Below are 27509 nucleotides of genomic sequence, written 5' to 3'. Positions count from 1 at the left end.
ATTTATTCTTTAAGTGATTCCATAGCAAGTATATATGGTATTAGTAAGGCAAAGAAGATGGTCCGAAGCCCCTCACAGGCCATCTTCTCAATCACTTTGCATGCCATATTACCACGTTCTGTAGGGTACATCAGTGAGTTTCCATTCCTGTCAAGGATCCAGAGGCACCTGGCAAAAAGGTGGAGTCGAATGGTAGCATCCCATAAAGTTTGGCTCTATGGCTATTTATCCTCTACAAAAGGTTTATTCCAGTTTCCTCATTGGGACATGGAAGTAATCCTAGGTTCTCAAAGCCATTGCCAGGATGAGAGCTCTAAGTTTTACTAAGCTGGCCAGCAGACAATGGGCACAGACCAAGAAGAGTCCACACAACAGACTGTACCCATTGTCTGCTGGCCAGCTTAGTAAAAACTACTTATCATTAGCAGTTTGGCTATGAGGTGACCCACAATGGCCAGTTCACAATTTGCACTGGAGGAGAGAGTAGCTGACATCACCGCTATTCAAGTATGGCCATCTGTATCAATAAGTGTCACTCTCTGTCAGTTCCGCACTTGGACACCTCTGGCAGTCTGGGGAAGCCTATGGACACTTTCTCAGAATCGAATTTTCAAATCATTGAAGAAAGGATCAATTTTAATTAGAGTATCATGAAAATAAAGATGGAATTGTGTATAAATATATATGTATATATACGTATATATATTTCAAATTTGAAATCCTCTGTATTTTATGATTTAAGAGCATAATTATACCAAGAGGTTCACAGGCTTCTTCAGACTTCCAAAGGGTCTGTGACACCAAGAAGCATCAAGAGCCCCTTGTTTAGTTCCTATCTTTTAAACTCTTGCATCTGACTTCCTTTTTCTGTGCCCTGATGGTGGTGGAGGGTGGGGTTGTGAGAGGAGTGGGGAACAGTAGGGAGGACTCTTTCCATTGAACAGATGAACCTAGAGAGGTACAGTGCCTTGAAGTTACCACACACCCCTTTGGCATGGAGAGAGTCAGTGTAGATACTCCAGCTGCCCAAAGGCAGCTTCCATTATAAAGCTTTATGGAAGGTTTGCTGGAAGGAGGGCCTTGTCTAATAGACTATGGCATGGCTCACTTTTTCAGGAGGATCTCTGAGGCCCCCTTGCTGTACATTCAAAAAGTTCCATCTGGGATCTGGATAACTGTGCTCATTGATTTGCATGATGAATTGAAGGTGTAGACTTTGTAGAATGTCTCCTCTGGCACCTCATTCCTTATTGCCTGGTAGTCGTGTTTCAGGTCTTTGACAAAGCCCAGGAGGCCACACTCCGTCTTGTTGCCCACCTGCCAAGGAAGCCCTCCCTCCTTCTCTGGAGACTGAAAAAACATGGAGGCTAAATGAGAAGCCCCAAACTAAGGTGGAGGGGGAAAAAGGCAACCAAAGCGCCTGGAATGATCATGACTTTCCTAGCAGACCAGCTGGCTGGTCACTTCCCAACTATGGAACCTGTTTTGAGGGTAGTGAGGGATGGGAAGCAAGAAGACAAGTGGCCTGAGCCCCTACACAGATTGCTTAGCCTGCTCTGGGAAAGGTCACACCCTCCCTTATTTTTTGGGTAAAGGGGAGTATCTATTGTCTGCTAGTGAGACTTTCTCTGCTATGAGAGCAAGTATCTGTTCCCCAAAAGGTTGCTTCTGCTTGGGAATCGATAGGTACCTAAAGGGCCCTCCCCTCATACATCCATATTTCCTAATCTCATCCCATAAGTCTTCACATGCTATGCTCAGGAGTGATATATCATAGTGCAAGGGAAAGAATGGAGGATTTGGAATCAGGCAAGTCACTTAACCTTTTCCTGGTTTGCCTAGGGATTTAGAGATTCTCTTCCTTATACACTCAAGACCTAGAGTCAGGGGAGAGCATACCAAGATCTAGGATGTGTAGGCACTGTTGATGGAGATGCCATTGACAATGAGGTCCAGGGTATTGAGTGCAAGGACATCTGGGCTGGGGACCTTCTTGAAGACCTGCACCACTGTCGTGCGGTTCAAAGTCAGCGTGCCTGCTTTGTCGGAGCAGATGGCCGTTGCATTCCCCATGGTCTCACAGGCATCCAGGTGACGCACAAGGTTATTATCCTTCATCATTTTCTGCCAGAAGAAGAGAATTGTGAGAATTGGCAGAACTTCTCTAAGTAGAGAAATTGGGAGGCTTATGACTTCCACTTCACCCCTATACCCTTCTCTCCTATTTACTAACCTTTTTCTCTGAATAAAAAAAATCCAAGACAAATTTTGTAGGTTCTATTAAGAAACAAAGTCTTTTGGAGACATTGAAATGATGACCAAATAGGATAAGGGTCCCTCTGCTATATTTTATCTAATGCTCTCAGTGAAAGGGAGGTAGGTATGTTCTCTGTCCTGAGGGAACAGGACCCATCCCCAGAGCTGATTTGTATTGTTAGAACCTTCCCTTCCCTCAGTGTTCTACAGGAAGGAAGTATGAAGAACACACTTCACCTTGACAGAATAGGCCAATGAGGTGGTGACAGCCAAAGGCAACCCTTCTGGTACAGCCACTACAAGCACTGTGATCCCAACGATGAAGAACTTGACAAAGTACTGGAAGTAGATGGGGATGCATTTCGTGTTCAAATTCTGACCTTGCAACACAAATGTGTTGATCACAAAGGACAATATCAAGATGAGAACTGTGAGTACAGATATGAAAAGACATGTCCAGGGAATACAAACAACATTAGAATGGACTCAGAGAACCCTACTGGGAAATGAGGGACTCTGAACTGGGAGATTCAAAACTTTTTTTCTTTAGAAAACTGCCCTAAAACTCATTCCATTCACTTTGTAATGCAGCAATCTCTTCCTGGCCTTTCTCTTGGACATACTCTTCTATGACTGCTGCTTTCCCTATTTCTGTTCATTACAGGTGGCTCATCTATTAGGATAAGTCCCTAGAATACAAAGACTAGTAGCTAGTACAGTGCTCTGAATGCTGCAGGTGTTTTTATTAATGACTGCTGAATAAGGAGAAGAGCCTAATTCCTCACCCATAGTTATTTCCCTTAGTTTATGATTTAAGTTTATGGGTATTCATCACAAACCTAACTTGCCTAGATAGAGCTAATCTCACTCGGTGCCTCCAAATGGAACAATAGCTAACTATCGTTTACATAGCCCTAACTCTCCCACAACAGGGACTGTGGATTGAAGAGTAAAATCCAAGATGGAAGAAATTAGAGGTAGTCAGCAGGAACTTTCTTAGAAAAAGATAGTAGCTATTTTTTCCATGCTAATTTATCCTTTAAGTGAGTGATTCCATGGCAAGGGTATAAGGTATCAGTAAGGCAAACAGTGAACACTAAAGCTCAAGGATGATGTAAAGGGATGTGGGTTGGTGAAAAGTCCCTGAAAGTATCTATTTAATGTTTTATACTTATGTGTAATCATAAGGAACAAAGAAATCTGTATCCCCAGCACCTAGTATAGGGTCCTGCACAGAGAAGGCCTTTGGGAAAAGCTGAAATAAGAAACTGACAATAAATTATATACAGACATGTTCAATTCAAACCAATAATTTTCTTTCAACAAGTATTGATTAAATAGATGCCTTCTCTGCACTTTTAGGTATTGAGGATACAAAAATAAAAGTGAGACGTAGATTCCCTCATTCTATTGAAAAAGTGAGGGGCATTGTTGTTGTTATTCAGTCATAGGCAACTCTTCTTGACCTCATTTGGGGTTTTCTTGGCAAAGATACTGGAGTGGTTTGTCATTTCCTTCTCCAGCTCATTTTACACATTAGGGAACTAAGGCAAATAAGGGAAAGTGACTTGCCCAGGGTCATACAGCTACTAAGTGTTTGGGCTGGATTTGAACTCAGGAAGATATCTTCCTGACTTCAGGCTCAGAACTTCTATCCACTACACCACCCAGTTGTTCCCGTCCCCCCTCCCCCCCTCCACCAAAAAAACCAGGGAGGGATAAATAGCTACCCTGTTGATGACATAGTCATGATCAAGACCCCAAAGGGTATAAATGTTAGAGTGACAATAGTGTAGATTTAAGAAGTTCAAATGTAACCAGGATAAACATAAAAATATCTCACATCTGAGTTTAAGAAAGACAGATTCAGTTGGTGGGGTTATTTAAAACCGGCCATATAATGGTCAACTGCAGGAATAAGGCTAATATGTAGAAAAAAAAAGACTGGTGCGGAGAAGCACATATCAGTTGCCCAAAGATATTCGGATAAGTTAAACTTGTTCTCTCTGGCCCTAGAAGGTGGAACTAGTAGCCATGGGTAGAAGCTAAAGGGAAGCAGATTTTGGCTCAATAGAAACGAACAACTTTTTAACAACTAGAGCTATATAAAAGCGGAATACGCCACTTTGGGAGGTGGTGAGTTCTCCATTACAGTGGCATCCTCAATGGATGACCACTTGCTGAGAATGTCACAGATGGGATTCTGTTGAAGTACAGGCTGGATTAGATGTTTAAGATCAAACAATCAATAAACATTTGTTCAATTGGAGTCAGGAAGACCTGAGTTCAAGTCCAACCTACCTGTGTGCCCTGGGCAAGTGACTACATCTCTCAGTTCCACAGTTCCCTCATCTCTAAAAATAGAGACAGTAATAGCACCTACCTCTCCCAGTCACTGAGAGGATCGAATGAGGTATTCGAAAAGCACTTTGTAAGCCTTACAATGTTATATAAAGGCTAGCTATTGTTATTATCAAAAACAGTAATAATAAAAACAAGTTAATTTTCAGATGAAGGTATTAGCAGCTGGGAGAACAGGAAAGATGTCATGTGGAAGGGGTCCCTGAACTAAGGCTCAGTAGACGGTGAGAAGGTAGTGCTTTCCAAGCCAGTGCCAAGGCATAGAGATAGATTCCTTCTATCTCTTCAGTTTTGTTGACTCCTTGAGTGGACTGGATGAGGTAGAGAAAGGAACATGGGGGCAGTTAAGAGGCACAGTGGATAGAGCACCAACCCTGGAGTCAGGAGGACCTGAGTTCAAATCCAGCTTCAGACACAACACTTACTAGCTGTGAGACCCAGGGCAAGTCATTTAACCCAATTACCTCGCCCCCCTACCAAAAAAGGCAGGAGTGTGGCCAGAGAAAGAAGAAGAGGAAGGAAGAAAGTATTTATTAAATGCTTCCTATGTGCCAGGCACATTACAAAGTGCATTACAAATATTATCTCATTTGATCCTTATAACAACCCTGGGAGGCAGGTGCTATTATTGTCCACATTTGACAGTTGAGGAAATTGAAGTTAACAGAGGTTGGGTGACTTGCCTAGGGTCACTCAGCTACTAAGTGTCTAAGGCTGGAGTAGAACTCAAGTGTTCCTAACTCCTAGTCCAGGGCTCTGCCCACTGCACCACCTAAACTCCCTTCAGGCAGAGAGAGAAGTGGGAGGAAAATCTAGGGCCAGGACTTTGAAGGAGAAATGTCTTTCCTTTTGATATACAGGGAGGCCACAGTAGAAAGTCAACCAAGGTAATGGAAAGCCAGCTGGAGAAACCTTCTCCTTGGGTACTATCTCAAATTCTATCGCAGACAATTTATTTGGTAAAAATATCCTTCAGACATCTCTCTCCAAGTACTCTGTTATCTCCCTCTATTCATGATCATGTACCAACCAAAAGAGTCCAATCTGCTAATTCTTCACCTATGTGATTAGAATTTGCTAACTGAAGAGTGAACCTTATCTTCAAGGATTTTACAAGCTATATCCAATGGTGCTGACAAGACAGAAGTAATATTTTAAAGACTTCATGTTAGCCTAAATCCCTGACTTCAGCTCACAACAGGGTGGGGGGGAGATATTTCCTAACACAAAGAACTCTACCAATGCAGAATGGGCTGCTTTGGGACATAGCGACTTCTCTATCACATGAGAATGTCAAGTCAAGGCTGGATAATTACTAGGGGTTCCATCAGCCTTCTTTGGGCTGAAGTTCTATGAGCTGTGAACTTTAACTTTTCTTCAGAGGTCACATTCTTTGGTTCTCAGGTTTGGCTCTGAGGGCTCAGATGCACTCCAGAACCTTCTTTATTGGTGACAATTGCACCTCAGGGGAAGTGATGTCAATTGCAAAGGGCATTGGCAGTAAAGCCGGGATCTCATTGCTTTGTTCACAATAGACATTCAAGTTTCTGAGTTGGCCTGTCTGTGGTATGTGGGTGGGGAGAGCGGTAGAAGAAAGACTCATAGGATTTTCTTCAGTTTTTCCTTTTAGCGCCCTCCTGCCCCAGCTGGCCCCCAGCCAGCTCAACCTACTCACCACCTTTCCCAATCTGAACAGCCAAGCATGTCAGCTTGCGCTGTAGCATGGACTTTTCCTTGGGCCCCTTCTTCCTCTTCTTCTTCTCCTCTTCTTCCTCTATGCTTTCTTGGCTCTTCAGGGGCTGGATCTCTGGAGGCACACCATCTTCAGTCTTAGCTGAAGCACACATAAATAGCAGGTTAACCAGAGTCTCAGGAACACAGGTGACTAGGCAGGTTAAGGCCAAGAAAGCAAAGTGCCCTTCTGCCTGTTTTGTTGGAGCACAGGTTGGGGGTGGACAGCCAGCACCAGCTGTGGGACCTTCACCAATTCTCTGAGGCCAGCCTGTCCCTTCCCACCTGAAGGCTGGGTGTTTCAATTCAGCCAATAGGGGTTTTTAATCAGATCCTTTGGAGCAAGACACAGAGCAGGGCATACGTTTTCCCTACTGTCAGCCTCCCATACTAGCTCAGCATCCAGAATTGGATTTATTGTAGCATACTACTCTATTCATTTTCAAAAATATATGTATGTTTACACACATTAATGCAATATAAAATTACAAACCATGCTTCCAAGAAGTCAGGGTTCAGAATCGATGAACTCTGGAAATACAGAATATGGCTGAGATAGCAGGCAGTAGCCAAACATGCCAGGAACATTGGAATTTGGATTCTGTTTTGAAATGCCTCCCTCCCTCCCCACATACATGATGTCATTGAAAAAAACAAACAAGAAGCATCATAAAGCTGGGCATCTCCAGCCCCTTCCAATACAAGTTGGGGCTGGGAATGCTTGGTTAGCACCCCATGAGGGAAGGGAAACATAAAAGGAACCCTGGAGCCAAGTCCCTTACAAGGTAGTTCGTGTGAGGGTTCCACTGGAAAAACATAAGGGAGATAAAGAGAGAGAGAAAAATACATATGGACCAGTTTGTTTTATTCATTTTTAAAAACACATTTATAATAAGCCTAAAAATAAAGATAATCACTTCCTTTGAGCAGCTCTGGTTCTCTAACAAAATGACAGCTTTACTTTTAGATATCAATGTCATCTGGGCTGGAAAGGAAGGGATCTTTGTGAACTGTCTTGTCTTCCAGTAGAACTGTCCCTATCTCCCTCCCTTTCTTAAGGCTCTACCCCAGTGACCATGTACATCATGTCCCTTAGGAGAGGCTGCTTCTGCCATCAGATGTAGACAGGACAGAGAAAGAGCAAAAAAACAGCCACCAGAAAGAAAACACACTTCTGACCAAGAGGAGAAAAACAAACTGTGGAAATAAGGAGAGAGAGTGAGAGATATGGAGAGAGAAGTGCAAAGATGGGCTTCTCCACATACCACCTGGGAAGAACAGTGGAGAAGGCAGCCCACATCAGGAGAGAATGTGGATGGAGCGAGTCCAGCAGAAGAGGAGGAGGGTGTAGTGAATGCATAATCCCTGCAGGGATAAGGGATCATCCTCTCCTGGGAATGAAGCACATCAGGCTGTAGAGCATAGAGGCCTAGTGTCAAACTTGGGAAAAGGCCATTGGGATAGAACAGATCAGTCTCCCACAGTATTCCAGCAGCTAAGTCGTGGCCTCCTCAAATTGACAGCAGAGGGTACTATGGCCTCAGCTCAGGTTGGGAAGGGGAAGGTGGACCAGAAAGTTTTAGTCACTGCACCCTCCAGATGCCTCCACCAGCTCAGCAATGAACACACTCATGGGAAGGAAGAAAGAAGAATGGTGGACAGCCTGTGAGGTCCGGTTTGCGGGGAGGTGGGTGGATGGTGGGGTGGGGGGGAGCGGTGAGAGAAGGTTACCTTTGTTGCGATTTTCAGGGGCTCCTTGTTTTTTTACCTGTTTGAACAAGAAAGAAAAAAAGTGGAGGTGGAGACCTTCCAGTTGTGTCATTGAGGGACCAAAGGTGTCCTTGATATAGTGAAGGCTCTGCCTGAGCCCAGGAGCATAGCAAAGGGTTGGGCAGAACATCCGATTATCAGTGTTGGGGAAGTGGGCAGGGAGTCCACAGGAAAAGTAGGATCCCTGGAATACTGAGCAGGCATGCTTGTATCCACACACACACACACACACACATCCTCAGATAATCCCTCTTCATTAATAAGGCTATTTGTAATATGGGACTCCTGGCACTCAAGCAGAAGGGTAGAACTGGCAAGGTGGCCCCATTCTTCTTACCCCCTAAAGGGATAAAATATTTCTGAGTTGGACCAAATGACCTTGGAGGTCTTTCTAACTCAGGTTCTATTCTATGATTTGGCTTTATGGTTATTACAGGAATCTTTGCTTAGGCCCACAGAGTCCAGGCCCACGAATTCCTGCTTCCTTTCTTGATTGTAGATGTCATCAGAAGAAAGCACATTGGGTTCTGAGACACATCCCAGAGTGAAAATGGCTCCCAGGATGTTAGGCTGTTTCCCCTTCACATCCAGAATCTAAAGGTTGCTGTTCAAAACCAACCAGAAATGACCTTGAAACTCAGGATACCATATCAGCCTAGAAACCCCCTCCCCTACCTCCACGGTCTTAAACATCTCCAGGCAGAGCCTTACTCCAGTATGATGAGTATGCATGGGATTTCTAAAAGAGGCACGTGAGATCTGGTTTCAATGTATTTTGAAATCTCACCCTGCCCCCGACTTTTTCCCCTTTGGTGTTAAGTGAACTCCAGAGAGAGAAGTGGCTCTCCCTCTAGGGATAAAGATCACCTTGTCTTGATCTCCTGCTTCTGATCTGTCCTGAGAGCCTAGAGTACTTCAGTGCAGGCAGTTCCTTTTCCCCTTGAGCTTTCCCTAGGCCTGGACAGTTCATGCTGAGGCTTGGGTAGGAAGAAGGACAAAGGGAATGAGGAAAAGAAGGCAGGCAGCAGATGCCAGAGCCCCCAGCCAATTAGTTTCATGCCTGGTAACTTTAAGAACCTGTCATCTCCACCCACCTGCATGAGAAATCAAGGCCACAGAGCAACGTGCTTGGAAGGAAATCCATAGGCTTGGTCTGGTTTGTATGAATGTTCCCTAGGGAGTCAGAGATGGTTGTACCAAAATGGTTTCTTCCCTCATTTTCCAAAGTGTTTGGGTGATCTGTCAATCTTATTTCAACTGGTTCCTTGTCCAGGGGATGCCCTTTGGGCTCCAGCTTTCTACCAGCACGAGAATCTTCAAGTCACTTGACTATCTCACCAGAGATCCCTAGTCCATCTAGGGAAGAGGCAACAAGGGGATTGGGGGACCTGGGTGGGACTTACCAGTTTTTTCTTTCTTCCCCTCATCACTCTCTGATGCCCCCAAAAGGGTGAAAATTATTCCAGTTTGGGAATTCACACCCATTGTAGTCACTATTATCTGTCCGGACCCTTCCATCACATGGGTCCCTGGAAAGAGTGAAAGAAGGTGATATTTCTGTACTCCCAGCCTTGCTCTATGTAGCAACCTAACACTGAGGCTCCACAGGAGTCTCTTTGATATTCTTGCCCTTAGAGGGCAAAAATAAGCTAATCCCAGGGTTCATCTTTGGACTCCACAGGAATCTTTTTAGAAAGTGCTCAAGTCATCTTAGGACCAGAGCTTTTAAAGGGCCCTCAGAGAAGAGCCGGCTCAGTCCCTTCATCTTATGAAATTAAGTGACTTGCCAATGTTCACATGGGAAGTAAGCAGCTGAAGTGGGGTCTGAACCCAAGCACTCTGCCATCAGAGGGAATGCTTTTCCATTGATTGTTTAGGATACTACTTGGTAGGGATATTGCAGAAGGGAGCAGCCCGCAGGGCAGCTGGTATGAGAGATGACTAGATAACCTCTGCACACCCTTGAAAACTGAATCAAAGAAGGCCCATCTAAGCTGCTGGATTTGCTGAGACCAGAGGCAGCTCAGGAGAGCAATGACTCTGAGAGCATGGGCCTGAGGTCAGGAAGACCTAAGTTCAAATCCAGCCTTAGACACTTACTAGCTGGGTGGCCCTGGGCAAGTCTCTTAACCCTGTCTACATCCAGTTTCCTCATTTGTAAAATAGGGATAATAATAGCACCTCCCTCCCAGAGCAGTTGTTGTCAGGATAAAATGAGATAATAATTGTAAAGACCTTAGCACAGTGCCTGGCACACAGTCAGTGCTTTTAGCTATTAATACAAAGCCGTCTGTGTGGCACTATTATAGCAGTCCAAAGAAGAGGTAGAGTTAGGCCAAGGGGGACATCTTCTGTGATGAGGAAGAATGAGGGGACCATGGGGGAACAGGTGGAAAAGCCAAAGCTTCACCTGAAAGTAGCATGGTCAGACTCTCCAGTTAGGGCACTCTCATCAGTTTTCAGATCATTCCCTTGGATTAGGACCCCGTCTGCAGGCAACGAGTCACCTGGAGAAAAAGAGGGAAGAGGGAGGAGGAGAAAAAGGAGGATGGTAGCAAGAGACAAAAAGACAATGTGGGACACCATGATCCTATCCTACTCTAGTGCTCCTCCCATGGAAGTACCCTGAAGGGCATTAGACAAGTAGGTACCACAGATAAGCAGGTACCATGTGGATTGACAACATCCCTCCAAAATATAGGATAATCTCCAAAGGCTCTGGGTATTACTATTTCAGATGACTCCCCCCTGGGACCCGGAGAAACATGCTGGTTTTTCCATAGAGCAAAAAGGTTGTACTACATTGCACCATAGGAAATAACCATAGGAGAGCCTCAGACTACTCCTTTCCGAAAGGACTAAGAACTTACCTAAACTTGAACCCAGAAGCTGAAAATGAAGAATATAATTTACCAGCTGCCTTCAATAGTTCTCAGACCCCTCCTCATACTAGGAGACCAAGGAGAGAACTATCTTGCCCACCAAGTGTAACCAGAATGGACTTTGTTTTCTTTGAATGACTCAGCTTACCTCATTGAGCTTCCCTGGACACTGGGGCTTGCTCTTCTGGGGCAGGAAGCCCAGCGACCATGCCAGGAATCAGAGAACTTCCTGTGTGATGAGTCATGGGGCTGGCTGAGAGGAGGTGTGTTAACCTGGTCTACGCTAGGGGGAGGGGCCAAGTCAAGAACCAATCGGACCTGGTCATTCAGGCGGCACTTGATGATGTCAAAAACTCTATAAGAGGGGAGAGGACAGCTTGAAGATCCTCTCTTCTTTTTCCGGTTGGAGCCAGAGACGCCTACAGCCGAAGCTGAGCTGCCGGTAGCAGAGGTGACCCACGTGGAGCGAGGAGCGCTGAGCAAGGACTGGAGGCCAGTGGGTAATCTTCTTACCGTAGAGGGGAAGCATGTATACGATTTTGCCTTACACCATCTCGTTTCTCTGTGGCCTCCTGGTTACCCTTGTGAGGTGGAATTATTGGGCCTGGAAGCTTTTGATGAAAATATCAAAATGGGGATGCTGGTTTGTGGGCCTGTTACTGTGGAGTGTAAATACATGCTTTAGTTCTCCTGCCTTCTGCCTAGAGAATTCCTTATATCCTGGGGTTCTGAACCTTTCAGGCACGTATGAGATTCTCTTTGAAATCATAAATTCTGCCTTCCTAATATACCCTCTCTGGGAGAGGAGGGATAGGGCGGGGAGGAAGAAGGGAGGCAGACTCCCAGGAAGAGGAACCACCATTGCTGAGAAAACCAGGCTTAGGTATGCACTCTTCACCTGCACCACCACAGTATTAACCTGAAAGGAGCCAGAGACTCAATAGTTGAGACTGTGTGCCTATGAAAATGATAGGCAAGTCACATGTGAATCACCACCTGAGTCCAAAGGGGTCAGACTACTTCTGCTCAACAGGTTGAGCAACCTCCCATGATGCCAAGCACTTGGGCTTACACTTTGAGGAGCAGGGCTTTGGAGGACTGGCAATATTCTATTTGTCACTAGACATGAAGGATGAGACCTAGAGAGGAATGCTATGGTAGAAATGGACCTCACTGGGTACTGGACAAAATATCCAAATGCAGTCTGAATTAATTAGCCCTGTTCTGCAACCGATCATTCTGGGTAGATGGGAAAAACATCTAAGTGGAGATAGTTTATCAATAACCAATATTAAATGCCTACTGCTAGGACTGAACTAGGATATTGCTCAGTTCTAAGACACTCACCCTCATTTTCATCACCAGGAGGTCAGTAGAAGGATAGGCCCAGGGAGACAACTGCTGCCACCTCCAAGATTATGAGTGTAACATCTTGTAGAGTCTCCCACACTAAGTCCAAAAAGGTCTTGGGCTTTTTAGGAGGGGATGAAGTTTTCTCCAAACACCTGCTTACATCTCTCCAGATCTGCAGGGTTCCCAGACAGTGCTGAAGAGAGGAAAGGGGGTAGTGAAAGAAGAAATAAAGATGTTAGAAGGAGCTCTAAGAAAACAAAAGACTCTACCTTCCCCAAATACCCCCAACCACCTCTCTTCCTTGACCTATACAAATTACACATCTTCTGGGTAGAAAGATTCTTCAAGAAGTCAGCTCATTTATAGCCTATTTCCACCCAAAGGTGCCAAGAATAGGCAAGGCCTACTCTTCTTGGTTTGAATAGAGCCAAACTAAAATTAATAGTGTCTTAGGGGTTTCATTAGCACTTTCCAAAGGTGTAACATCCAAACTGAGACGTAATGCAGCATCATGGGAAACTGCCCTCAGAGTCCTCTATCCATTCTGGCCATGTGACCCTAGAGAAAATATTTACCTTCAGTACTCCCAGGTAACTCTTTTGGACCAAGCTGCTGAACAAGTGCTGATCTGTATTGGTAGAAGGTGCTTATTTAATCAATGAAGTCACAGTTGAAAAACTCCAAATTATCCTTTGGCTGCATCTTCTCCCATGTCCACCCTGAAAACTCTTAGCAGACACACAAAAGTCACAAGAAGCAGGGAGGTTATGTTCTCATTCTCAGCCTAGGGTTCCTTCTACTAGACTTCCTGTCCAATGTACAGGAGGATATTAGATGTTCTGCCATCTCAGGTTCTAATTCTGGTCTTTTCTCTCCTCACAGTGCCCCCCTCCCTTCTTCAGGAAAAATCACTGGGATTATTTAGTCAGAAGGGAAAAATAGGAGCAAAGGAAGGAAGAAGGGGTGGTTTGAGGTTGGAAGCATCCAGGCAATTTCCTGAGGCCAGATAGCCAAAAGACAGACATCTTCAGCCACCCTTCCCAAAGTCAACAGCCCCATGCCAATAGCCCCAATGCCAAGATGAAGGGTGGAGGGGGTGTCAGAATTTAACATGGCAATTAATGCCAGTTGGTGTCCATCAGTTTGTTTATATGGCACAGCAAATTAGTCAACAGTTTGGTACTTAAGACTGCCAGATACAGTCCTTTATAGTCTCCCTGAAGCTGAGGCTGGGTCTCCAAGACAGCACTGGAGCACACTGGAGAGAACACGTGCGTGGGTTGAAGTCCAAGTAATTGTGGCCAGTCGGGAGGCATTGGTAAAGGCCTCTGGAGGGAGATAAAGGACAATGATGACAGTTTATACTTGACTAGCTGCACTATTCTATGCACTAGATGGCTATTCTACAAAGATGGAGGTGGAAGAGTAGCTGATCATTTCTACTGAGAGGAGAATCAAGGGAAACGGTCTTAAATTTGACCTAAACACCTCCTGCTAAAGCTTGAGGAAGAACTTTGAGATGGGCCTTTACAAAAATGTCAACTGAACCAAAAAACTCCAGAACCCAAAAAAACCAATTTTTTTTTAAAGCCAGCCAAACTAGGATAGATATACAACTAGACTAGAGGTTGGACTCTGGCTGGAGGCAAAGCTATAATAGCAAATATGAGAAATTTAGGATCTGAGAGTACTTTTAAGTAGGACATGCTTGGTCTTCAGGCTGTAGAACAGACAAACAACACATAAATTAGGGAAGAAAAACCCTAAACGGCTCCATAAAGGGAGGCTACTTCTCGCTGTGTGAACCTGGGCAAGTCACTTAACCCCAATTACCTCACCTGCCTCCTCCTCTCCTGCCCTGCCCCCCAAAAAGAACCCAAGTGGATTTTCCAGTTCCCAGCATGCTCAGTAGCAGGGAGGGGAAAGCTGAAGCCCATTGTTGACCTGGGAATCCTCTCTCTCTGGTTTGTGAAATAGGAAGGGGAGCCATGTCTCTGACTTTAGAATTTCCATTTTAATTCTTTGTATCTCAGAGAAGGTTTTCAGTCCTTCTTCTCAATAGCTGTAATTTCACACACACTCTAACCAGGAGCAGGTTTTACCTTCTGATCTCAGCAGCTGCAAAATAAATGTGTGCATATTCACACACATACACACACATTCTCACACACACACATACACGCATGATCTCTCTCTCACACACACACACACGCACATGTGCACACACACGCATGCTCTCTCTCACACACATTCTCATACACATACACACAAGAGCATGCTCTCACACACACACACATGCACACACGCATGCTCTCTCTGTCTCTCTCGCTCTCTCACACACACATACACACACACACATATGCGCATGCTCCTAGAGAGTAAAGGAAAGGAGTTTTCCATGGTCTTTTTCCATAGGCAAAGAGTTTCCCCTGGAGGAACCCAGAAAGGAAGAGATAAGGAAAATCTCACTCCCAAGAACCTTTGGAGAAAGAGCCCTAGGTCTGGATCAGAAATACCACTGGCTCTGAGAGTCAGACTGAACACATGGGAAGGGAGAAACAAAAAGAATGTGTCATCTGCGAATCACCTCCCCCACCCCATCTCCTCCACAGCCCTTGCCTAGGTCCCTGATGAACCGGGAGAAAATTAAACCACCAATATAAAATCTGTGTCTGCCTTGTTAGGACACAAAGACTGAAAGAAAAAACTGGAGCCCAGCCCTAAGTGGTCAATCTCCATTAGGGAAAGGCTAATCTCCCTCCCTCCTCATGTTTCCCAAGAACAAGCTGCAAAGATAACCCACTCATACTGACTAGGCCCCCAGCAGAGATGGTGTTAACATAGATATCATGAGGCACTTTCAGCTGTTTGAGTTAGAGCATTTTAGATGTCCCTTAGCACAGGAGGCAATGGCATCTTTTCCCCTGGGGTTTTAAGAAAGGTCCCTAAGATGGTTTTAATTCAATCTTCTTTGCTAAGATAGGGAAAACTAGATCCCAAGATGTATCACTGAGAGAAATATATTGTTTTTTGTTTTTTAGGAAGCAATCAGGGTTAGGTGACTTGCCCAGGGTCACACAGCTACTGTCTGAGGCTGGATTTGAACTCAGCTTCTCCTGAATCCAGGGCTAGAGCTCTATCCACCGCACCATGTAGCTGCCCCTTGGCAAAGTATATTCCAAATCTGGAAGTAGATAATAGCCAGATATCGATCTAGTGCTTTGCTTGAAAAGTTCAAGGCAGGGTGGAGCCAAGATGGCAGCTGAAAAGCAGGGACTAGCATGAGATCCCCACCGAGTCCCTCCAAATACCTATAAAAAATGGCTCTGAACCAATTCTAGAACTGCAGAAACCACAAAAGAGCAGAGGGAAGTAGGGCTCCAGCCCAGGACAGCCTGGATGGTCTCTGGGTGAGGTCTATCCCACACAGAGCTGGGAACAGAGCAGAGTGGAGCAGAGCCCAGTGTGGGTGGCATGGACCAACCAGACAAGGAGCCGGGTGGAGCGTGCCCTAGCACCCTGAATCAGTGAGCTGAAGCAGTTACCAGACTTCTCAACCCACAAACACCAAAGACAACAGAGAAGGTTAGTGGGAAAAGCTGCGGGAGTGGAAGGAGTTTGTGGTTTGGCTACTGCCCTGGGGGCAGCGGAGATGGGGCAGCTACAGAACTACAGCTGCAGTTGCTTCTGGCCCCAGGCCCACCTGGTGGGAGGAATTAAATGGCAGATCAGAGCAGGAGTGCAGAGTTTGCTGAAGATCTAAGTCCAGTCCGGGTTGGGGGTTCTTGGGGAAGAAGGAGTGCTGGTGTGGCAGAGCTGGTGCATCCCCTCAAGCTTGGAACATAGAACTCTTTAGTCTACAAGCAGTCATACCCCACTGAAAAACTCAAGGGTCAAGTTAGTTGGTTGGGAATATGGCCAGGCAGCGAAAACACACCCAGATTCAGTCTCAGACTTTGGAATCTTACTTTGGTGACAAAGAAGACCAAAACATACAGCCAGAAGAAGTCAACAAAGTCATAGAGACTACAACAAAAGCCTCCAAGAAAAATATGAACTGGTCTCAGGGCATGGAAGAGCTCAAAAAGGATTTGGAAAAGCAAGTTAGAGAAGTAGAGGAAAAATTGGGAAGAGAAATGAGAAGGATGTGAGAAAACCATGAAAAACAAATCAATGACTTGCTAAAGGAGACCCAAAAAATGCTGAAAAATACACTGAAGAAAACAACATCTTAAAAAATAGACTAACTCAAATGGCAAAAGAGCTCCAAAAAGCCAATGAGGAGAAGAATGACTTGAAAGGCAGAATTAGCCAAATGGAAAAGGAGGTCCAAAAGACCACTGAACAAAATACTACCTTAAAAATTAGATTGGAGCAAATGAAAGGTAGTGACTTGATGAGAAATCAAGATATTGTAAAACAGAACCAAAGGAATGAAAAAAGGAAGACAATGTAAAATATCTCATTGGAAAAACCATTGACCTGGAAAATAGATCGAGGAGAGATAATTTAAAAATTATTGGACTACCTGAAAGCCATGATCAAAAAAAGAGCGTAGATATCATCTTTCAAGAAATCATCAAGTAGAACTGCCCTGATATTATAGAGCCACAGGGCAAAATAGAAATTGAAAGAATCCACTGATCACCTCCTCAAATAGATCCCAAAAAGAAATCTCCTAGGAATATTGTCGCCAAATTCCAGAGCTCCCAGATCAAGGAGAAAATACTGCAAGCAGCCAGAAAGAAACAATTTGAGTATTGTGGAAACACAATCAGAATAACCTAAGATCTAGCAGCTTCCACATTAAGAGACTGAAGGGCTTGGAATATGATATTCTGGAGGTCAATGGAGCTAGGATTAAAACCAAGAATCACCTACCCAGCAAAACTGAGTATAATGCTCCAAGGTAAAATATGGATTTTCAATAAAATAGAGGACTTTCAAGCTTTCTCAGTGAAAAGACCAGAGCTGAATAGAAAATTTAACTTTCAAACACAAGAATCAAGAGAAGCATGAAAAGGTAATCAAGAAAAAGAAATTGCAAGGGACTTACTAAAGTTGAACTGTTTTGTTTACATTCCTACATGGAAAGATGATGTGTATGATTCATGAGACCTCAGTATTAGGGTAGCTGAAGGGAATATTCATATATATATATATATATATATATATATATATATATATGTGTGTGTGTGTGTGTGTGTGTGTGTGTGTGTGTGTATGTATATGTGAGTGTGTCTGTGTGTATATATGTATATGTATATGTATACATATATATATATATACACATAGAGAGAAAGAGAGAGAGAGAGAGAGAGAGAGAGAGAGAGAGAGAGCAAGCACAGGGTGAGTTGAAGATGAAGGGAAGGGAAGAGAATGCAGGTGAGGGGGAATGAATGAATCTTGCTATCATTGTATTTGAGCTGAGGAGGGAATACCATACATACTCAATTGGGTAAATTACCCTATAGGAAAAAAGGAGGGAGAAGAAGATTTAAAAAAGGGGGGGATAATAGAAGGGAGGGCAGATGGGGGTGGAGGTAATTAAAAACAAACACTTTTGAAAGGGGACAGGGTCAAGGGAGAAAATTCAATAAAGGGGAATAGGTTAGGAAGGAATAAAATATAGTGAGTCTTTCACAACATGAATATTGTAGAAGGGTTATACATAATGATACACATGTGGCGTATGTTGAATTGCTTGACTTCTTAGGGAGGTTGAGTGGGAAGGGAAGAGGGGAGAGAATTTGGAACTGAAAGTTTTAAAAACAGATGTTCAAAAAAAAGTTTTTGCATGCAACTAGAAAATAAGATACACAGGCAATGGGGTATAGAAATTTATCTTGCCCTACAAGAAAGAAAGGGAAAAGGGGATGGGAGGGGAGTGGGGTGACAGAAGGGAGGGCTGACTGAGGAACAGGGCAACCAGAATATATACCATCTTGGAGTGGGGGGGAGGGTAGAAATGGAGAGAAAATTTGTAATTAAAACTCTTGTGAAAATCAATGCTGAAAACTAAATATATCAAATAAAAAAATGTGAAGAAAAAAAAGAAAGAAAGGTTCAAGGGACCTTTCACATGCTGGCACCTCTAATTTAATAGTAATGATAAGCAGTTCTGGCCTCAATATCTGCTTTTGTCAGTTAAGATGCAGAAAGGAGGTGATCTGTTCTTGATCACAGACCAAAAATTGTCTGGGGCCTGGGGTGAGAGTTTGAATAATCTTTCTTTTCAGTGCCCAGAAACCAAGCCCTGGCAGTTATACAGGGCAGCTTACCCTGAATTTCAAGTCATGAACCTCTTTCTACCACTATTTCCTAAAAGCCCAAACAGTACCTCAATAAGGAAAGGGTTTCCTTTTATCGGAGGTCTTCACATGGATAGATGGATGGATAGAGCAAATGGGGAAGCTGTGTAGAGATTCTAGGTCAGGTGGTGGGTGGGAGGTTTGGCCTCACTGGAGTACCTTGGGAGTGTCTTCCAAATCTGACATTCTAGGAATATATGGGGAAGCTTCTGCGTGTTCATGGGCACTGAGACCAGCCACCTTTTGTAAAGCTGTATGTGTATATATGTGTGTGTACACGTTGTGTGTGTTCTCTCTTATGCTTATGTATCCACAGACTTATTTTAATATTCCCTAGTGCTTGGGCCAATAGCTTTGTTTTAAAAGAAAAACAGCCCTATTTCCAAGAGAAGCCAAAAGGAAGTATTACCTTAGTCATGATATAAGAAGATTTGCTACTCCAGAAATGTGGCCCTTGGCCACAACCCAAGTGTAATGAAGCAGCAAGAGAGGTGAAAAAATCTGCGGTTTTCTACAGGGCCTCAAAGGAGTTTAAAACATGTCTAACTCTGGGGCTAGAGATTGAGAATTATGATAGTAAATCAGGTAGGTAGGTAGAAATTCACGGTAGGCTCAGGAAGGCCTAGGCATAGCCCTGTTCCTCAAGTTTGGGGATTTTTGGCTGTGCAGCCAAGGGGAAGGGAAGGCAGAAAGGAAGAAATAGGAAAGAGAATACAGGAATAGATCACTCAGCACTCCAGGCCAAGGAGAGAGAAACTGCTCAAAACCAGATACTTTAGCTCCAAAGTTAATCACCTAGGATCTTGAGAGTTTCCAAGATATGATGTGGAGTGTCTTTCAAAGGAATGGGAGGTTTGGGCTAAAACAAGAAAGAAGGAAAGGGCTGTTTGGCTTTCATTTAGGACTTAACTGACCCTTCCTACTCTTCCCCTCCATCTCTTCTCCAATCAACACTGCATTATCTATGCCAACTTCCTCCTTATGTTTCCCTTACCAACTCTAAGCCTGTTCAAGTTATCCCTGCCTCATTCATACAACATAGCTCCTCATGCTGTTGCAACCAATCTGTCTCTTCCATTCCCGCCATCCCCCCTTTCTCCAAGCCATTCTTTTGGTCTGAGTCTCCTTTACAACTTCCACTATGTCTAATAATTATCTTGTTGGCCCAGCTGCCTAAGACTCCAGAATTCCATTCTCTTTTCTCCTGCCACGAGTTCTCTTTCTTCTCCTAGAGTATTGGGTGAAGGATGGCAGAGGCATCTGAAAATTCCAATAGCAAAGCCTCAACTGAAGTCCTAAGATGAACCTGAGGGAGAAAGTGCATGATGGTACAGCACATGATGAGGAAGGAGCAGCTAGCAAAGCTCAGTGTCTGGCAAATCTAAAAATGGGTAGGTTCTCAAGAACTCAAAGGCTTTCATAGATCATGAGTAATCCCTAAAGGTAATACATGTCTCCCAGCCCAGGCCATTTCTAGTCTATCTTCACTTGCCCAGAATAGTCAATATTTCTTTTCGAGTATGCTCTCCATTCATTCCCCTGGGAAGCAGCCAGAACAGAAACTCCAAATTCATATAAGGATCAGAACCATGATATGTGATCAGGTCAGCATTCACTTTCACTGTGGAACCAAGAGCAAGGGGAAGGGGGATAAGGCTAGAGAGCAGTACTGACAGATTTAGTACCAAGGATATAGATAAGAACACCCAAATAAGAAAATAATGCCCCAGTTCTCAAGATACGGGGCTTGTGTAAGTTTTCTTACTCCCTGTGTTCTACTTCCAAAGGCAAAGTCCATAAACCTTCAGAGATTCCCCTAAGGTTGGTGCCCAGACTCACTCCTGATCCCCCTGGACCCTGATCACTGATAATAACTATCACATTGATGTAACATGCCACAGCTTTACAAAGTGCTCTCCTCACAACTCTGTGGGACTAAGGGATAGAAATAGAAGCATCCCCAGTTAATGGAGGGAGAAACAGAGACTCAGTTGTTAGGCAGCTTGCCTAGTGTTACATAACTAGCAAGCATCAGAGCCAGGACTCAAACCTAGGTCTTCTGACTCTGAGTCCAGTATTTTCTCCACTACAATTTCATTCCCTCAGGGCTGCTGGACAAAAGCAATGAAGAGGGGAGGGGGTGCTGCGGAACACAAAGAGGAAGCTCATCCCCCAAACAGTCAACTCCAAATAAAATGGAAACTTTCTTCCGTCTTCTGAGAGAAGCCCCAGTGCTACTGGGTTACTTTGTTTATTAAAGGTGTCCCTTCTCCACCCTTTCTGGTCCAAGCCCAGGATTTACCCTGAGGTCCTGGTCCAGCACCCATGCTGAAAACACCATCCTTACCTCCTAAAGAGGCCATAGGCAGTGCAGAGATAGCTCACAACAGATGCAGGAAATTGAGGGGTTGAGGAAGAGGGAAGAAAAGAGGGAGGGCAGAAGAGAAGAGAGAGGGAACAACAGGCCTGATGTTATTAGCAAACCACTTCCTACTCTAGGCATCCTGGACTTGGCCACTATTTCTACTCAAAGCAGGGACAAAATTCAAAAAGGAAGATTGAACTGAAGCCATGGGATGCTCCAGAAAGCCTTTGAACTTGGAAGAATAAGGAAAAAATACACCTTTTAATACATCTAGTCCCCTACTTTACTTTTGGTTAAAGTGGGTGTGGCAAGGGAAGGGCAGTCAGAAGGTAAGTCTCTACTTTTCATTCCAAAATTCCATCTTTTGCAGGAAGCTTTCTCTCACCTCCCTTAGTTCCAATGCCTTCCCTCTGTTAATTATTTTCTTTTTATTCTGTGTAAAACTTGCTTTATATATCTTTGTTTGCTTGATGTCTCCCCAACTAGATTGGGAGCTCCTTGAGGGCAGGGACTCTCTTTTGCCTCCTTTTGAATCCCCAGAGCTTATACCAATGCCTGGCATACAGTAGGGGCTTAATGAATGTTTATTGACTGATAAAAAACCAAAATGGGTTTGCAGGATTAGCTGTGTCATTGCACATGAAATAATGTTGTAGTATGGAACTTTGGCAGCTAGAACCTTTGAGTCTCGGGTGTATCTGAGAATCAGGACTCGTGTTATCTTGGACAAGTCCCCTTCTCTATTGGGGCTTCTTTCTCTGTAAAACAAAGGGATTGAATTAAATGATCTCTAAGATTCCCTACCAGGACCCTCCTAAAGTGGTCATGTATCTGTTGTGTTGTACCCTAGAGGGGTTTGAACGATAATTCTCATCAATCCATGATTAGTTGGGTGAGAGTAGAGATAGAGGGAAAGGTATGGGGGTGGGGGTGGGGAATTTAGATTTTTCAAGACTCTTTGAGATTAAGCTCTTCTACCTTGTCATACCCTAGCTCCCCAAAATCAGACTTCGAGCATCTGGTAGGTTTCTCTATTGTTATTATTAGTCTGTGATGGTCTCTCAGGAGTGACAAAGAACTGTGCTAAACCTTCAGACACCTCAGCTCCATCTTCTGTGAATGAGACAGGCTTTTTATAGCCTCATCTCACTGGGGCTCCTGGATACTGATGTTCTCAACTCTGTCAGCCCAATAAACCAGTCCAACTCTGCTCTTTTATTCTAGTGAGAAGAGGTCCCTGCTGCTTGGCTTCTTTGTTTTCTATTCCCACTCCCACTCTTACTAGGGAGAGGGCTTAGGGATCTTGTAAATACACATTTTTCATGGCATCTCTCTCATTTGGGTATCAGCTTTTTTTCTGTAAGCTCCACATTAAAGCAAAGTAAAAGGAACACTTCCAAACCTAGGGAGGCTGAAGGCTGGTAGTAAAACATGCCAGAATTAGCTCTTTTTAGGTGGAAGCCCTATATGCCAATGTTCTGTTGCCCTGAGGGTACTATCTGATGGAAATAGTAATTTTCAACAAGAAGGGTAAAGCCAAAGTGAAGGAACGTCACCTACCGGCTATAACTTGGTCCTTAACGGTTTAACATCCAATGTCTTCTGGCTTTTGCAATAGGAGCTCTTTGGGAATCAGATAACAGGCAGTACTAGCAGTGAACAAAGCTCTGTAGAAACTTGGAGATGGGGCACCTTGGTGCTATTGGGAGCTCAGGAGAATCTAGCTCATCTATCTTTGTCCATATACCTTATGCATCAGTCAAACTGGACTACTCTCAATTTTCCAATTGATCTCTGGGCTGTCTTGCCTCCTGGCTCTTAATGGCCTCCCCAAATCAACTTGAGTAATTCTATTCATCCTATTCATTCTGAGCCAGGAGGACCCAAAATATAGCCATTAAGTGGAGCTTGGGTAAGGACCTATTGTGGTCCAATCTCTGAGATCCAGAGTGAGATGGGTTTAAGGCTTGGCCTTTGAGAAGAAGGAAGGAAGGAAGGAAGGAAGGCAGGGAGGAAGGAAGGAAGGAAGAAAGAAAGAGAGAAAGAAGAAAGAGAAAGAAAGAAAGAATGAAAGAAAGGAAGGAAGGAAGAAAGAAAGGAAAGAAAGAAGAAAGAGGAAGGAAGGAAAGAAAAAAGGAAGAAAGGAGGAAGGAAGACAAGGAGGAAAGGAGACAGGGAGGAAGTCAGAAAGGGAGGGAGGAAGGAAGGAAAGAAGGAAGGAAGGAAGGAAGGAAGGAAGGAAGGAAGGAAGAGAGAAAGGAGAAAGAGAGAAAGAAAGAAAGGAAGAAAGAAAGAGAGAAAGAACGGAAAGGAGAAAGAAAGAGGAAGGAAGGAAAGAAAAAAGGAAGAAAGGAGGAAGGAAAACAGGAAGGAAGGAAGACAGGAATCTAGCCAGTAAATCTCAAGTTAACTGGGCAGCTTCTGGCCATCAAAATTTACCTTCTTTTGGAGAGGAGAAGGAGAGGGAGAGGTGACTGAATGGGGACCCAGCCAGTTGTGTAACCCAGCTCGTCCTAGGCAGGATATAAATGATTTAAAAATTAGATTAAAAATTACATCTAAGGATAGCAAAGAGTATGTTAGCTTTGATTTCTGCCCCTCCAAGGAGGTCTAACTATGAAGTCACTAACAATGGCCTGGGATGCAAAATTCTTCTTACAGAATTTGTGACCTCTCAGCCAAGCTCAAAAATGAGAAAGCTTCGGAGACTCAAGACCCCTGGAGAAGAGAGTGAAGATCTTGGCTCTTTTCCCCCCTATTCATCCAACTCCACTTTTCCCTGGACATCCAGGCCCAGATTACTTAAGCCACATCAGAAGACATCCAATGAAACAGCTGCATTCCAGGAGGAGCTTCACACTGTCCTCCCTGTCTCAATCCCACAAGACTTCCTGTAAGGCAAATGTTTCCTATTCTCAAGTTTCATTGGGCATTAGGATCACATAAGCAAGAACCAACTGAGGTCGGAAGAAAAATGCTGACGATGAAACACGAGACACTGACATCAAGGAAAAACTTCCCAATTATCAAAGGCAGGAGAGAACGGCCCCAATACACATTATATGGTAGGCTATTCTTCAATTTACGGGCAACTAAGGGGTACAGTGGATGGAGCACTTGGCTAGGAGTCAGGAACACCTGACTGAGTTCAAATCTGGCCATAGACACTTACTAGCTGTGTGATCCTCAGCCAGTCATTTAAGCCTGCTTGCCTCAGTTTCCTCATCTATAAAATGAGCTGGAGAAGGAAATGGCAAATCACCCCAGTATCTTTGCCAAGAAAACCCCAAGTGGGTTCATCACGAGTGGATATCACTGAAATAACCAAACAATAACAATTCTCCAGTTGTCTTTATCCAATAATTTACCTGGAGCTCCTTATTTGTTAACTGTTCTGTGTCTCTCCTCTGTTCCATGCCCCCTCCATCCCCCAACCAGGGCTGTTAGCTATTTGTCATGGGGTAATGTGCTTTTGTGGCTTATGGCCAACCCAAGCACACCACCTGTGAATTGATTTGGGGAAGGACACAGAACTAGGAGAGGGGAAGGAATGAGCATTTTATGAAGCTCCTACCATGGGTCCAGCACTGTGCTAAGTAAGCCCTTTACAATAATCATCTCATTCCATCCTCACAACAACCCTGTGAGGTAATGATAGCAATAATAGCTAACATTTAGATAGTGTGTTCTAGGCGACAGGCACTGCTCCAAGTGCTTAACAATAACGGCAATGACAGCGCTAGGTAACCTTTACCCTGTGCCAGGCACCGTGCAGAACACGTTATGTCTGACCCTTGCCAAAAGCCCAGGAGGCAGGTGGGGAGACCGAGGCAGGGGGCAGCACCTCACCTTTGATGTGTGAGGTCTGCAGCTTCTCACAGAGGCCCAGCACACCCCCAAAACACTCGTTGATCTGGGCCACGGCCTCGCTGATGTGCAGCTCCATGAGCCGCGCATCTCCATCACGGTGCAGCCAAAGTCCTTGGCCATGGCGCCGACTGAGTTGGTGAGGCAGGTCTGTGTGGTCCTCTTCATGTTTCTGGAGGACCCGGCCCCAGCTGTGGGGTGGTGTGGTGGTAGGGGAAGGACTCAGGCCCAGCTCAGGAGGGCACAAGTAGGGGAGCAGGTCAAGATGAAGGTGAGGAGGAACACTTCCTGGAGACTGGAGGCACCTGGAGAGAGACACAGCAATCAGTGTAGAGGCTCTGGGCAAAGCCAGGCCCCATATGGGGCCTCAATTCCTTCTTGCTACCTTGTGTCCTGTGGGAAAAGCACACATTAAGCCCCACATGGCAGCCATCTTACAAATATTATCTCATCTGGGCCTCACAACAAACAAGGGAGGTTGATTCAACAGTTGAGGAAACTGAGGTACAGAGAGCTTACAGTGACTTGCCCAGTGTTCAAGGACAGATTTCAACTCAGGTCTTCCTGACTCCAGGCCCTGGTGGCTCTTAGGCAATGACCCAGCCCTTCCTCCCTTTCCTACTCTTCCCCCATCACTAATATTCCCTAGGCATTCTGACAGCCCTTTCCTGAGATCTCTAAGAGGTGAGTAGGGGCATAACATGGTGTAGCCAGAATGGACTTTGTTTTCTTTGAATGACTCAACTCGCCTCGTTGAGCTTCCCTGGACACTGGGGCTTGCTCTTCCGGGGCAGGACCAGAGCTTCCTGTGTGATGAGTCGTGGCGCTGGCTGAGGGGAGGTGTGTTAACGTGGTCTACGCTGGGGGAGGGGCCAAGTCAAGAACCAATCGGCCCTGGTCGTTCAGGCGGCTCTTGATGATGTCAAAAACTCTATAAGAGGGGAGAGGACAGCTTGAAGATCCTCCTTTCCTTTTCCGGTTGGAGCCAGAGACACCTACAGCCGAAGCTGAGCTGCCGGTAGCAGAGCTGACTAGAGGCTAGTGGGTAATCTTCTTACCGTAAAGGGGAAGCATGTATATGATTTTGCCTTATACCATCTCGCTTCTCTGTGGCCTCCTGGTTACCCTTATAAGGCAGACTTATTGGGCCTGGAAGCTTTTGATGAAAATATCAAAATGGGGATGCTGGTTTGTGGGCTTGTTATTGTGGAGTGTAAATACATGCTTTAGTTCTCCTGCCTTCTGCCTAGAGAATTCCTTATATCCTGTGGTTCCGGACCTTTTAGGCACATATGAGATTCTCTTTGAAATCATAAATTCTGCCTTCCTAATATATTTGGTGACGAGGTGGATGGGATCGCTAGATATAAGATCTCTGTTCAGAAGCAGAAGAACTTCAGAGGAAGAGATGAATATCCCAGGGTGGGAGGATCCATTTTATTCCTCCTTAGCAAAGGAATTGGCTAAAAAAGCCAGACCCTGTGAAAACTGGGAACCAAGGCTACAGAGAGGAGATCCTAAGGATTTGGAAAGGTGTTTACAAGAGGTTGGGATTCAGTCAGGGGCATCACTATCTAGGCAAAGCTGGATAGTGTTATCAGCCTACCGGCTAGTATATGAAAGATTGAGATTAAGTGAAAGAGATGGGGGCATTCCTACCCCACAGCAAGAATGGGAATCTCAGATAGCAGGAGAACAAATTGCTGCTCAAGAACCCACTGACTCAGATGAGAACTTTTCTATTAATGTGGCTAGGAGCAACAGGAGGCCAAATAAGCCAAGAGTGCATCCCAACTCAGCCCAGACCAAGCCTGACTGCCTGCTTTGTCCTTGCCATGGTGGCAGGGGAGGTGAGTGGGGGGAAAATGAGACAGTGTTAGGGGCTGAGACAGAAAACGCTACTAGGGTTCAGGACATCCCTCGCACAGAGAATGGGAGATGGTTAAATACTCAGACAAGCGTTTGTCCCGTAGAGAGGAGGAGGACAGAAACCAGAGGTGGCAATTTAGTTATGAGGGAATTTCAGGAAGATTTCTCACCACAAGAGGTCACAGATATTTTGAGTAGATTCAGCCAAAGAGTAGGAGAACCATTAATATCTTGGATGGTAAGGCTCAGTGATCAAGGGGCCGGTGGAATATTAGTAGATAAGAGGGACTGTATGAGATTCATAGGTATCAGCCACGATCCTCTAGTTCAGCAAGCTTTTAGGGAACATCATCAGCGAGGAGATGATGCTAGCAGGACTACTCTGTTGGCATTAGCTGCTGCGGGATGCAATAAGAGATATACTAATGATTCTATGTGGCCCACTGAGCACAGACCCTGGTATTCACTTAAAGATTGTATCATGAGACTAAAGGAGGAGGTAATGAAGACTGCTATTATGACAGGAACTGCAGACAAATATTACAATGATCCCATAGGAATCCCTCATAGGAATTTAATAATTAGGACAGCTCCCCCTGCTTATAAACAACTAATTTTGAATCTGTTACTTGGGGAAGTAGGGACCCATCTTACAGAGGTGATAAATAAGATTTTACAGTTACATGACTTAGGAGACTGGGGAAGGGACAGATCTCCTCGAGAGAGAAGGGTGAACAGCCAGCA

At 44.7% G+C, this 27509-nt stretch overlaps 1 protein-coding gene across 1 annotated transcript; it reads right to left on the bottom strand.

Moving 5' to 3' along the window:
- Positions 1–2: 2 nt before the first annotated feature.
- Positions 3–25329, bottom strand: LOC118851352 (plasma membrane calcium-transporting ATPase 4-like). The gene is given in 10 exon segments (XM_036760797.1): positions 3–168; positions 1109–1350; positions 1900–2124; positions 2494–2708; positions 6293–6451; positions 8080–8100; positions 9507–9688; positions 10529–10625; positions 24879–25201; positions 25319–25329. Coding segments are annotated over 10 exon segments (1641 nt in total).
- Positions 25330–27509: the final 2180 nt, after the last annotated feature.

This window comes from Trichosurus vulpecula, chromosome 5 (genome assembly GCF_011100635.1).
Source record: "Trichosurus vulpecula isolate mTriVul1 chromosome 5, mTriVul1.pri, whole genome shotgun sequence".
Classification (NCBI taxonomy): Eukaryota; Metazoa; Chordata; class Mammalia; order Diprotodontia; family Phalangeridae; genus Trichosurus; species Trichosurus vulpecula.
The sequence above is the reverse complement of the archived record's forward strand: the minus strand, read 5'-3'. Positions and strand labels throughout refer to the sequence as shown.